Genomic DNA, 12,159 nt, shown 5'->3' with positions numbered 1-12,159 from the left:
TTACAGTGCAACCCATGACTGTCCATACCCCCATCCACATCTGTGATCTCTACTCTGGACACTTTCACGTTTTCATTTTCATTGCGGGTGAGCTCACCCAATCTGTAACATTGAGGAAACTATTGGCACAAATAGAGGGTAGCATTATGCATGCATTTCAAAATACATACCGTATGGGGGAGCAGAAGCTGACTTCCCTCATAAGAAATAGATCCTCCAGAAAGTACAATATCTTATCCCAGGGCAGATTTTTGGGTGGGACGAAGATTGAAAAAAAATTAGGAATGATGTTTTTAGGGCCAAAAAGTTTCCCCCTGTCATTAATTTAGTGAAAGTTTTCCTGACTTTTCTCCTGGCTCATCATGTCTCCAGAATGGCCTGGCTGTGAAACTCTGAACTCATGTTGTGTTGGCCTTGCTGAGGAAAGTGCCTTTAGTATTTTGTCAGGTTAATGGGGAACTACAAGCTTGTACAGTCTTACATTTAAAAAAAAAAATACAGTGAAGGATGTTAAGTTTGCGAAGACAAGCACTTACTGGTTAGGAAATGGCAGAATGAATGTTACCTGTGCAACTTAAATCTGGGCCCCTTGTGCATATGCATTATGATACAGTTTTGAATTATAGGTTCATGTACAATCATCACAGGACCCTGCCTTTTTCAGTGCACAGAATGGATGGTGCTCACTTTGATTGAGGGGATGCTCAATATTTTGTTTTCTCCTCATTGGTGTGTGTGTGGTCCTGGGTTTTATTTACTGCACACTATTCAAACCCTGCTCTGAAGATAGACTATTAATTTCCTTACAGGCTTTTCTCTGGTGTTGATCGCTTTAGCATCTGAATATTTCACAAGCTCTAACGAACTCATCTCCACAGCACCCCTGTGAGAGGAGTAGGTGTTATCCTCATGTTACAGATGGAGAACTCAGGCACAAAGACATTAATGTCAAAAGTATCCACTAATTGGGTGCCCAATTTGAGATGTCTGTAGCCTAATCCTTCAGAGTGATTAGCATAATAGTGCTTTATATGTTCAAAGCACAACTCCCATTGACTTCAGTGGCAGCTGGGGAGTGCTCAGCACTTTTGCACTTCAGACTACACTTGCAAGTTAGAGTGCATTTAAGCAGCCCCAGGCGCCCTAACTCCTGAGGTGTCCACACTGGCAAGGCACTTAGAGCGCCTGGATTCTGCAGCTGGAGCGCGCCTGGTAATCCACCTCCATGAGAAACATAAAGCTTGCTGCATCCTGGCTGAAACGTCCGGGCGGACAAGGTGTTACATTACTGCGCTGTGATTGGCCTCCGGAAAAGTCCCATAATCCCCTGAAGTCAAGTGGCCACTCTTCTCATTGTTTTGGAATTGGCTGTAGGAATGCGGATATCCCCTTTCAGAGCTCCGTTTCTGACAGCCGGCTGCTTATCTGCTCTGGGACAAAGCAAACCATTACTGTGGAACGCTGCTCTTGTGAGTGTGTGTGGGTGTGGTGGGGGAAGAGGGGGGTCTGCTGCTGTCTGGACTTACAAGACAACATGCTGACATGCTCTCAGCTGCCCAAAACACACTATCTCTCCCCCCAGGTGCACGCAACACAATCCCTGTCACACTCTCCCCCCCATCCCCATTTGAAAAGTACATAGCCACTTGCACACTGGGATAGCTACCACAAAGCACTGCTCTTTTGGCGTTGCAAGAGCTGCTAATGTGGCCACGCCAGTGTGCATGCAGCTGACAGTGTAAACACACTGCAGTGTTTTCCCTGCTGCAGTCTCTGAAGGCTGGTTTAACTCCTGGCGCTCTACATCTGCAAGTGTAGCCAAGCCCTAAGAGTCTTGGGTCAAGCACCCAGAAAAAGAGGAACACACAGTTAGTGAAAAGTTATTGTTTAAGGGTGAGATTCACAAAGGAACCTAGGTCCCAGTTCAAGTTCTACTGCAATCCACAAAACTCCTACCCAATTCAGGCAGTGTTTACATTTTCAGAGTAAAAGTTTCCTTGGTGCCTATGTTCCTTTCTCTGGGCATGTGCGCTGCTGCCTCCCGTTAGGCGTCTGGATGCATATCTTGTAGTTCAGCCCCAGAGTGATTCACAAACCAGGGCAGATAGGTGTTCAGCCACCTAAGTTGTGTGCCGGGCCTGATCCAGTAGGCATGCTCAGAGGCCACCTACCAGATCAGGTCCCATTCGAAATAAAGGAGGAGCCTGATGATGGTGATGCCAGTGCCCACCTTATAACTTACAGTGCAGTGGTTAGACCACTTGCCTAGGAGGTAGGAGACCCAAGTCCAATTTCCCCCCCTTCGCCAGAGGGGGAGAGAAGATTTGAACAGGCACCTCCTACTTCTCAGAAGAGCCCTTTAACAACTGAGCTAAGGGACATTCTGATGTGGGCTCCCTCCATCTCTCCTGCAGAAGCTCTTTCAGTTTGGAAAACTAATGAAAGAGTGGCTGGAGCAGGGAGCCTGGCCCCTCAGTCTCCCATCTCCCGGGTGGGTGCCCTGACCACTGAACTAAAGAGCCATTCTCTCTCTCTCTCTCTCTCGCCTATGACTGTTTACGTATTTATGCATCATTACATTGGCAGGGGCAGGGTTTAGTACACACCTTTCTTGTTGGCATCTCCCATTGCCTAGCTTTGGTAGCTTCCCACCGAGTGTGCTGGTTTGTGTGGATCACTTTCTTCGGTACCTATCTATCTCCATTCATGGTATAGACAGCCCAGGCCCCTGGCTTGGCTCGATGGGTCGCAATGCTGTTCTTGTGATTTTCCAGCACCTAAAAGGTAGGCGTCGTGAAGCTTAGCACCTCAATGCCTACGACCCTTCGTGGATCCCATCCTAAGTGACTTGCCCAGCATCACATAGGAACTCTGCGGTAGAGGCAAGGAGAGAATCCAGTTCCCCAGAGCAGCATTTAAACTGCCTAAATCACAAGTCTTTTCCTGCAGTTCCCCACCTCATTCACTACTCACCTTTCAACAACCTCAAAAAACGAGGCAGAGAACCTACAGATAATAGCCTCCTTTTGCTACACACCCCTGATTAATTTCCTGAGCACTGTGTCCATTCAGTGCATTGAATGGAGAAGAGGTCCTGTGGAAATAAGAGTAATGATCATGAGATTAAAGACTGAATCATGGTGCATATGCACAATGGGGCAAAATTAAGGTTGCACAGGAAACCTTAATTCTGGCATTTCCTATCTTGAGTGCTTGATTTTGCAAACTTAACTTTCTTTTAATGTAATTTTTTATATGTAATTTCATATGCTTTTTTTAAAAAGCAAACTGAAAAACCAGAAATTTTATCTTGTGAAACCACATTGGCACCCACATGGTTCTTCATCGGTGTTAGAGTCTTTTGATCCACCAGACGGACCTGTCACTTGAGCTAACAGTACCTTATAGCAGTACTAGGCTGTTATCCTGGGTGGGGCAGCACTGCAGGTAGATGAGGTGCATATTTTGCCAGTGGGTTTCACAGCTGTTTTCTGACAACGGAGAAATGTTGAGACTCAGGATTCCTGGATTTTATTCCGGGTTCTGAGGTGAGTGTAATCTGGTGTTTACAGACACTTCTCATAGACTCTAGGACTGGAAGGGACCTCGAGAGGTCATCGAGTCCAGTCCCCTGCCCTCATGGCAGGACCATATACTGTCTAGACCATCCCTAATAGACATTTATCTAACCTACTCTTAAATATCTCCAGAGATGGAGATTCCACAACTTCCCTAGGCAATTTATTCCAGTGTTTAACTACCCTGACAGTTAGGAACTTTTTCCTAATGTCCAACCTAAATCTCCCTTGCTGCAGTTTAAGCCCATTGCTTCTTGTTCTATCATTGGAGACTAAGGTGAACAAGTTTTCTCCCTCCTCCTGATGACACCCTTTTAGATACCTGAAAACTGCTATGATGTCCCCTCTCAGTCTTCTCTTTTCCAAACTAAACAAACCCAATTCCTTCAGCCTTCCTTCATAGGTCATGTTCTCAAGACCTTTAATCATTCTTGTTGCTCTTCTCTGGACCCTCTCCAATTTCTCCACATCTTTCTTGAAATGCGGAGCCCAGAACTGGACACAATACTCCAGTTGAGGCCTAACCAGCGCAGAGTAAAGCGGAAGAATGACTTCTCGTGTCTTGTTTACAACACACCTGTTAATGCATCCCAGAATCACATTTGCTTTTTTTTGCAACAGTATCACACTGTTGACTCATATTAAGCTTGTGGTCCACTATGACCCCTAGATCTCTTTCTGCCATACTCCTTCCTAGACAGTCTCTTCCCATTCTGTATGTGTGAAACTGATTGTTCCTTCCTAAGTGGAGCACTTTGCATTTATCTTTATTGAACTTCATCCTGTTTACCTCAGACCATTTCTCCAATTTGTTCAGATCATTTTGAATTTTGAACCTGTCCTCCAAAGCAGTTGCAATTCCTCCCAGTTTGGTATCGTCCGCAAACTTAATAAGCGTACTTTCTATGCCAACATCTAAATCATTGATGAAGATATTGAACAGAGCCGGTCCCAAAACAGACCCCTGCGGAACCCCACTTGTTATATCTTTCCAGCAGGATTGGGAGCCATTAATAACTACTCTCTGAGTACGGTTATCCAGCCAGTTATGCACCCACCTTATAGTAGCCCCACCTAAATTGTACTTTCCTAGTTTATCTATAAGAATATCATGCGAGACCGTATCAAATGCCTTGCTAAAGTCTAGGTATATCACGTCCACTGCTTCTCCCTTATCCACAAGGCTCGTTATCCTATCAAAGAAAGCTATCAGATTAGTTTGACACGATTTGTTCTTTACAAATCCATGCTGGCTATTCCCTATCACCTTACCACCTTCCAAGTGTTTGCAGATGATTTCTTTAATTACTTGCTCCATTATCTTCCCTGGCACAGAAGTTAAACTAACTGGTCTGTAGTTTCCTGGGTTGTTTTTATTTCCATTTTTATAGATGGGCACTATATTTGCCCTTTTCCAGTCTTCTGGAATCTCCCCCGTCTCCCATGATTTCCCAAAGATAATAGCTAGAGGCTCAGATACCTCCTCTATTAACTCCTTGAGTATTCTAGGATGCATTTCATCAGGCCCTGGTGACTTTTAGGCATCTAACTTTTCTAAGTGATTTTTTACTTGCTCTTTTTTTATTTTATCTTCTAAACCTACCCTCTTCCCGTAAGCATTCACTATACTAGACATTCCTTCAGACTTCTCAGTGAAGACCGAAACAAAGAAGTCATTAAGCATCTCTGCCATTTCCAAGTCTCCCGTTACTGTTTCCCCCTCCTCACTGAGCAGTGGGCCTACCCTGTCCTTGGTCTTCCTCTTGCTTCTAATGTATTGATAAAAAGTCTTCTTGTTTCCCTTTATTCCCATAGCTAGTTTGAGCTCATTTTGTGCCTTTGCCTTTCTAATCTTGCCTCTGCATTCCTGTTATTTGCCCCCGTCACAGTTCCTCCCCCCCCCAAGTTCCTAGTGCCAGTCCCATCACCTACAAGTCCAGAACTTCTGTCTTTTGCATTCCTGTCAGACTGCATCCTGGATGCCACCAGGGGGAGCACTGAGAGCACAGGACAGAGGCTCCCTGCTTTTGGTTCCTGTGCTCGGTGCCACGGTGGTCCCCAGCAGCTGGAGTCCTGCTCAGCCCTGGTATCCCAGCGATAAGAGCATGCTCAGTGCAGAGAGAGTCTTTGGAGAATTTAGCTACCAAATTCGAACATGTCTCAACTGCGCATATGTGTACTGAGACTTTCAGAGGCCAAATTTGAGAAGATTTTCATGGGGATGGCAAGAGACACATCCCGGGCACCAGGGCAACCCTCAGCCAAATTTCAAATCCCTGCTCCAGAGCAGGGAGGTGCCTCAGCTTCTCAACAAAATAGTGGTATGGGTTTGGTTTTTTTAACATGGACAAAAATGTGTTTTCCCATGTCTTGTTCTCAAAACGGCCAAACCAATTTTGCTGAAATTTTCCAAAAAAATTCAGCCCGAGGCAGACCCTCAGCATGTGGAAAATTTCAGCCTGATTGAACGGTTAAAGTTTAGCAAAGTTATAACCAACTGAAAGCAAGGTTGTGTGACACTCCCATTATAAGACCCTACTATGGGCTCTGCCACCTGCGCTGCCTATAATATAGGGCCTTCGGTGGTGTGTGCACATGCCCCACATTAAGGCAGGCAGGGAAATGGTTGATGAGGGCTCGTTTAGGGCTGATCCTGCTCCCTCGGAGTCAGTGGGAGTATTAACAGTGACTTGGATGGGAGCAGGGCCAAACCCTTCGTGCAGGGGGATAGAGAGGAGGCAGTGGAGGACCCTGAGGGGCAAAGGAAGTGCACAGAGTCCCTGTCGTTTCCCTGCCTAGGAAGTGCATAGACAGCGAGAGGGAGCTGAGCAACTGGCCCTCTTCAGATGGGGTCAGACAGCTTATGAGCATCTGTCTCAGCTGAGAACGGTCTGTTTTCTCCTGTCTCCTACTGGTCTCCCCTTTGTTGGCATGGGGAAAAGGAGGCTGAATCCAGCCCCAGTCCTGGTCCCCTGTGTGCTTGGCGTAGAGGTGCCTGGGCTTAGGGTGACAGGATGCAGTATTTTGTTTCTCTCTCTCCCCTCATACTGCCCCCTTTCCTGTTAGCCATGAATGGGGCCCAGATGTTCAGGTGGGGTCAGAGCAACTGTTACAGTCTTGACCAGAGGGAGCTGATGTAATTGTCTCTGCTCAGGCTGAGGGAGGGGACAGCCATCTTTTTTCCCAGCGTGAGATTGAGGGTTTCCCATGTGTGTCCCACATTCCCAGGTGAGGATGATTTGGAGGCACTGAAGGCCAAGAACATCAAGCAGACGGAGCTGGTGGCTGACCTTCGTGAGGCGATCCTGCAGGTGGCACGGCACTTTCAGTGCGTGGATCCAAAGAACTGTAGCATTGTGAGTGGGGGCGCACTGCACAAGGCTAAACCTGGATCCCTCATGCTGCATGGCCAAGTCTGGGTCCCCCTACCCTTAGCCCTGGAGGAGCTGCCGGATTTCAGGGAGATCCCCCATGGTCAGGATCTGTTTGTTGCACATTGCCTGTCCCAGGTGGCATTGCCTGCCATGCTTGATCCTGGAGTTAGCAGAGCTAATCTGTCCACTGGGCGAGGGAGCAGAGAGTGGTACTGAACATGGGGGGGCATCCCAGCACATCTAGTCACCTTCTTACTGCTCCTCTGTGCTTCTCTTCTGCACAAACTCAGGACCTAACTCCGGATTACACCATGGAGAGCCACCAGCGGGACCATGAAAACTACGTGGCATGTTCCCAGAACCGCCGGCGCCGAGCCAAGGCACTGCTGGATTTCGAGCGCCATGATGACGATGAGCTGGGCTTCCGCAAGAACGACATCATCACAGTACGAGGGCTGCGGGGGGGAGCAGAATCCCACGGTGTGATACGCCCTCTCTGCCCCCTTTCAGAGAGGGCATGTTACAGGCGCCCACTTCGAGCTACCACGTGGGGCGAGTGTTTCATCCCCCTTAGAGCCCTCTCCCTGGGGAGTCAGGCTGGGGTATCCCTCCCAGAGACCTGTGCTGGGTTGCTGGTTGTGCAGTCTGTGGCAGGGGTTCTGGCTGATCCAGGCAGGACACAGAATTCCTTTGGGAATGCTTGCTGCCTCCTGCTGTAACTGGTTAGTGAGTCACCCTGGCTGTCAGAAAGTCCCCACTCCCCTAGAGTGAAAGGCAGATAAGATTTGAACTCTGAGTTAGCTCAGTGCTCTGTGCCATCAGGGCGCTGGGCCGGGCCAGCCATCATCTCAGGGCACCCAATAGCATGGAAACCTGGCACCACTTCCTTACACCCCAGGATGGGTGAGGGAGGAAGGAAAGGGAAAACCGCTGCCCATCAAAACACGAGAAGCTGTTGCTCTGAATAGCTGTCAGATGTGGGGTGTGTTGTGTTGGCAGCATCGTCCTGCGCCCGCATGGTGGGTAGAACTAGGCTTTCACCCCTATGTATTGTGGGGCCAACAGAACCACCACTGGGGAAGAAAAAGGGAGGAGGGGTTGGCACAGTGGATGATCATCATTTAACTCCTCTTCTCCCACCCTCAGGATCTCCTGCCTCTTGCCCAGGGTGCCTGCGTAACCCATAGCAGCCCTAGAGCCCCATCTAGTGGCTGAACCACATAAAGAGACTGCTACAGCCGCTGAGCTCATGGGCTTGGTCCTGTAGCTCAGATGGGAGAGGCTTACGCTTTTGGATTCAGGGTTCCAGGTTCAGTCCTCACAAAGAACCCAGCTACGGGTGTTGTTACTCCTGTCTCTGGTGTCTGGGCAGCACGCGCCTGTAATGAAAGCTGGTTGGTGGCTTGAATTTCAGTCAGTCAGTCCTCCTGTCAACCTCTGATGGTTGAGAAAAAAGTGATTCCTTGCCCCACATGCACATACTTACTCTCTCTGAGGTGACACTGTTTCCATGGCAATACATCCCAGCTGTCCCGGGTGGGATATATGGAGAGGGAAAGCCTGACACTGCACTGGTTCCAGCCCCGTTTTGCCTCCTTGCTCCCGTTCCATGGCCCTTGTGAGTCAGGGTTTGTGTCTCTCTCCAATCGCTTGCTCTCCTCTTCGTTCTTTCAGATCATATCCCAAAAGGATGAGCACTGTTGGGTGGGGGAGCTGAATGGACTGAGAGGTGAGAACAGACAAAGCTGGTGGGTGAGGGTGGGCTATGGGAAAGGTGGGGGGAGGGGCTCCAGAGACAGGGGGAGGAGAGTGGAATTGCTAATGTTCCACAGATGCTGCTGCCCTCAGCGAGGCTCTGGCATCTCTGCCCTCCCTGTCTCAGGGAGCTGTGTGGGTTTGCCTTTCATTTGAGTTCCTGCCCATATAGCCAAAGGCTCTGCTGAGCCCCATTGGGGAGCTGCCTGGGAATGCACATCTCACACTGTGCATGGCTAGCAGGAGAGAGGGGTGTGGAGGTGGGGTGGGGGCGCAGCTCCTTGCTAGGTTTGCTCATTATTCCCAGCAGATGCAGTAACTGAAGTGCACTTTCACAGTCAGGGTGAGGATGGGTAGGGGGCTGCTCTGAAGCATGGGAGCTGGTGCTGTCTGTGGTGCTTGTAGGGAAAATGCCCCTCAATGACATCAGGCTTGCAGCTGTTTGGATTTCCTGACACACACTGAGAGGCTCCAGTGCTGCTTGTCGTCTTCTTCAGGTTGGGCCCACAGGCCCCTCCAGGGCACAGAGGAACCCGCCTCTTTTCTCCTCCTCCTCCCCCAGGACTTGCAGCCAGTCTGGGTTTTCATTCATGTCCATGTGAGGGTGTCCTGGTGTCTCAGGTTCACCCTTTGTCTCTTCTTTCTAGGTTGGTTTCCTGCAAAATTTGTGGAGGTCTTGGATGAACGGAGTAAAGAGGTAAAAATTCCTGTATTTTGTAGGTCACCTTGCAAACCCCACTGACCTTCTTACCAACACCCATGCGTGTCTTCCCTGCTGCCATGACTCCTCCTGGCTATCCATGTTTATATGCCACTTTTCCTCTGCCCCACTGGCAGGATGTAGCGTAATAGTGTGGTCAGATGGTGGTAGTTTCCTTGGGCATTTGCTGAATGTTTACCCACAACATGGTGGGGAGATGGAGATCCACAGGGTGGGATGGGAGGTAGTCTTGTGCAGTGACTGAGGTCCCTACAGCCACAGTCTGGCTCAAGGAGAACCCAAGAGGTGACATCCTGCAAATGTTGCAAAATATGAATCTTTCTGTAGCCCATCCCACCCCAGAGTCTGTGTTTCAAAGCCCTGAGGGAATGAGACACACACACCCTGTGAGATAGAGAAGTGTCTTCTCCTTCCCCATTACACATAGGAGTCTGAGGCACAGAGTGATGGATTGACTTGTCAAAGGTCACACAGGCAGTCTGTGCAGAGCCAGAAATAAGTCCCACATCTTCTGACCCAAAGTCAATGGTGTTAACCCCGTGAGTATCCTTTCAGGGGCCCTGCGGATGTCTGGCTTCCCACAGTTTAAAGTCCCTGCCTGGAGAGAGATGTATGGGCTGCATTGGGCCCTGAGTGTGGCCGGGGTAGGAATTAGCTCTGTGAGTGTGAGAGAGCCCTCGGCTGTGGTCACTGAGAGCATGGGGAGGGGGCCCTGCCAAGAGCTAAGTTTTGATGGAACCAGCCTCGCTCCCCACAGACCTGCTAGTCTGGAGGTCGGTACAACCCAGCAAACCAAGTTCTGCGCTCAGGCACCAACTTCCAGTCGCTGAGGCTGTGGGGTAGGGGAGTGTCTAGACTGGGTGACGAAAGGAGATAGAGGAGGCTGGGTGGGAGGCCTGTCTGGAGAAGAGGTACGGCTCTGTGTTCCCACCCCACAGCTCTCTGCCCTGGGGGGGCTGTCTCCCTCTCTAAGAGGCTAAGAGCTAATTCCTTTCATTCCTCAGTACTCTGTTGCTGGCGACGACTCGGTCACAGAGGGGGTGACAGACTTGGTCCGAGGGACGCTCTGTCCAGCACTGAAGTCTATATTTGAGCATGGGTTAAAGAAGCCGTCCCTGCTGGGGGGGCCCTGCCACCCCTGGCTGTTTATCGAAGAGGTGAGAATGGCACTCGGGGACAGGGGAACAACGGGGAGGGGATGTAGCGATAGCGGGGCTGTGGTCCAGCAGGACTACAGGAACACAGCCTTCTCTCAGCTTTCTTCCCTGCTGGGCATCTTGGAGTCTGTCCCGCTTCTGCTGCAGGGAGGAGAAGGGGTGCTGCTGCTGGAGGGCGGGGGGTGCTATCAACGGCCTGTAGCTCTGACTGCATCCTCTTCCCCTCAGGCTGCTGGACGGGAGGTGGAACGAGACTTCGACTCGGTGTACTCCCGCCTCGTGCTCTGTAAGACTTACAGGTGAGGCTGCTCTAGTCGTACTGACAGGTTTGCATCCTCCTGCCCAAGTCCTCCTTGTCAAACCTGCGCTCCTCTCTCCTGCCTGGAAAGGTCGTTCTTTCCTTCTGAGTCATGACACGTTCCTTCTTCTGAATGGGCAGGGCCCTGCACTGCCCTGCCTGGGACTGCTAGTGAAGCCATGCTGACATAGACCGCACATTGGACTGACAGGTGGTTCTTGTCCCTGAAAACCCCCGTTCCTGTGTGGTATGGCTGTGGCTGTATCTCAGCCCCTAGCAGTAGCCAGCATCGGGACCCCCAGCCCCAGTCCCCTGGTGGCAGTAGCTGAGCTGGGTGTTTCTCCGAGCAGCGTGGGTCCCATCTCTGGGGTGCGCTTCTGCCTGGCAGTGTCTTGCCCCAGTCAGCAGATAGCTCTGTGGGGTAAGCTGGGTTTCTGCTTTGGTTTTGTAGGCTGGATGAAGATGGAAAAGTTCTAACTCCAGAGGAACTGCTTTACCGGGTGAGCACCTTGCCCTGCCCGCACAGGGGCTAGATTAGGGTTGCCAGTTTTGGTTGGATGTATTCTTGGAGATTTCATCTCATGACATAATCTTTAATTCCTGGAGTCTCCAGGCCAGATCTGCCAGACCCACCTCTACACCTTTGCCTGGTCTGTGCAGCCCGTTCAACTGCTCTCAGCCTCTCCCAGCAAGAGCCCAGAGCTACTTCCAGCAGGTGGCGCTGTAGGGAAGGCTACTGGAGCTGTGGCCCAGGTGACCCCTGCAGGGGGTGGTAAAGAGAGCTCTGAGATGGCACTGAGCAAAGGGGAACTGCAGGGAGAGCGTGCACTGGGCTGTGTAGCTGTAGTGACTGTCCATGTGGGAGCCCCCCGTGGAACGTAGTAACAGCCTCCTCCCGCCTAGCAGGCAGTGCAGTCCGTGAACATGACGCACGACGCTGCGCACGCTCAGATGGACGTGAAGCTTCGCTCCCTCATCTGCATTGGACTCAAGTGAGTCATTCAGCCCGTTTCCTTGAGTGTTGCTTCGGTGATGAACTTGTGGCGGGATGGGAGTGAGTAGGAGGCGGGACGGTGAAGGGCTGGGGCCAGGTTGGATGGGCGGGGGGATCTGGGGAGGCAGCCAGGGGGCTGCAGGGTGCTTGGAGCCAGCTGGGTCAAGCTGGGAAGCAGTAGTTATTTTAGTCTCCTCCCCGACACAGCTTGAGTCAGCAAGCTCTGTCGTCCCCCAGGGGGCTACTAGGGATATAAATATTGGTTAAAAACGCTAACCAGTT

The 12,159-nt window shown here is 50.5% G+C and overlaps 1 protein-coding gene across 4 annotated transcripts in view; it reads left to right on the top strand.

Moving 5' to 3' along the window:
* SGSM3 (small G protein signaling modulator 3) overlaps nucleotides 1-12,159 on the top strand; it is a 63,796-nt gene that overhangs the window by 47,160 nt on the left and 4,477 nt on the right. For all 4 annotated transcript variants that reach the window (XM_050917037.1, XM_050917055.1, XM_050917029.1 and 1 more), the window contains 8 exons: nucleotides 6,807-6,934; nucleotides 7,243-7,398; nucleotides 8,627-8,681; nucleotides 9,355-9,404; nucleotides 10,433-10,585; nucleotides 10,814-10,884; nucleotides 11,335-11,383; nucleotides 11,790-11,875. In XM_050917037.1, coding sequence (XP_050772994.1) covers nucleotides 6,807-6,934; nucleotides 7,243-7,398; nucleotides 8,627-8,681; nucleotides 9,355-9,404; nucleotides 10,433-10,585; nucleotides 10,814-10,884; nucleotides 11,335-11,383; nucleotides 11,790-11,875 — 748 coding nt within the window. The remainder of the gene's footprint in view (nucleotides 1-6,806; nucleotides 6,935-7,242; nucleotides 7,399-8,626; nucleotides 8,682-9,354; nucleotides 9,405-10,432; nucleotides 10,586-10,813; nucleotides 10,885-11,334; nucleotides 11,384-11,789; nucleotides 11,876-12,159) is intronic.

Source organism: Gopherus flavomarginatus, chromosome 1, assembly GCF_025201925.1.
Source record: "Gopherus flavomarginatus isolate rGopFla2 chromosome 1, rGopFla2.mat.asm, whole genome shotgun sequence".
In the NCBI taxonomy this organism is placed as follows: Eukaryota; Metazoa; Chordata; order Testudines; family Testudinidae; genus Gopherus; species Gopherus flavomarginatus.
The sequence above is the reverse complement of the archived record's forward strand: the minus strand, read 5'-3'. Positions and strand labels throughout refer to the sequence as shown.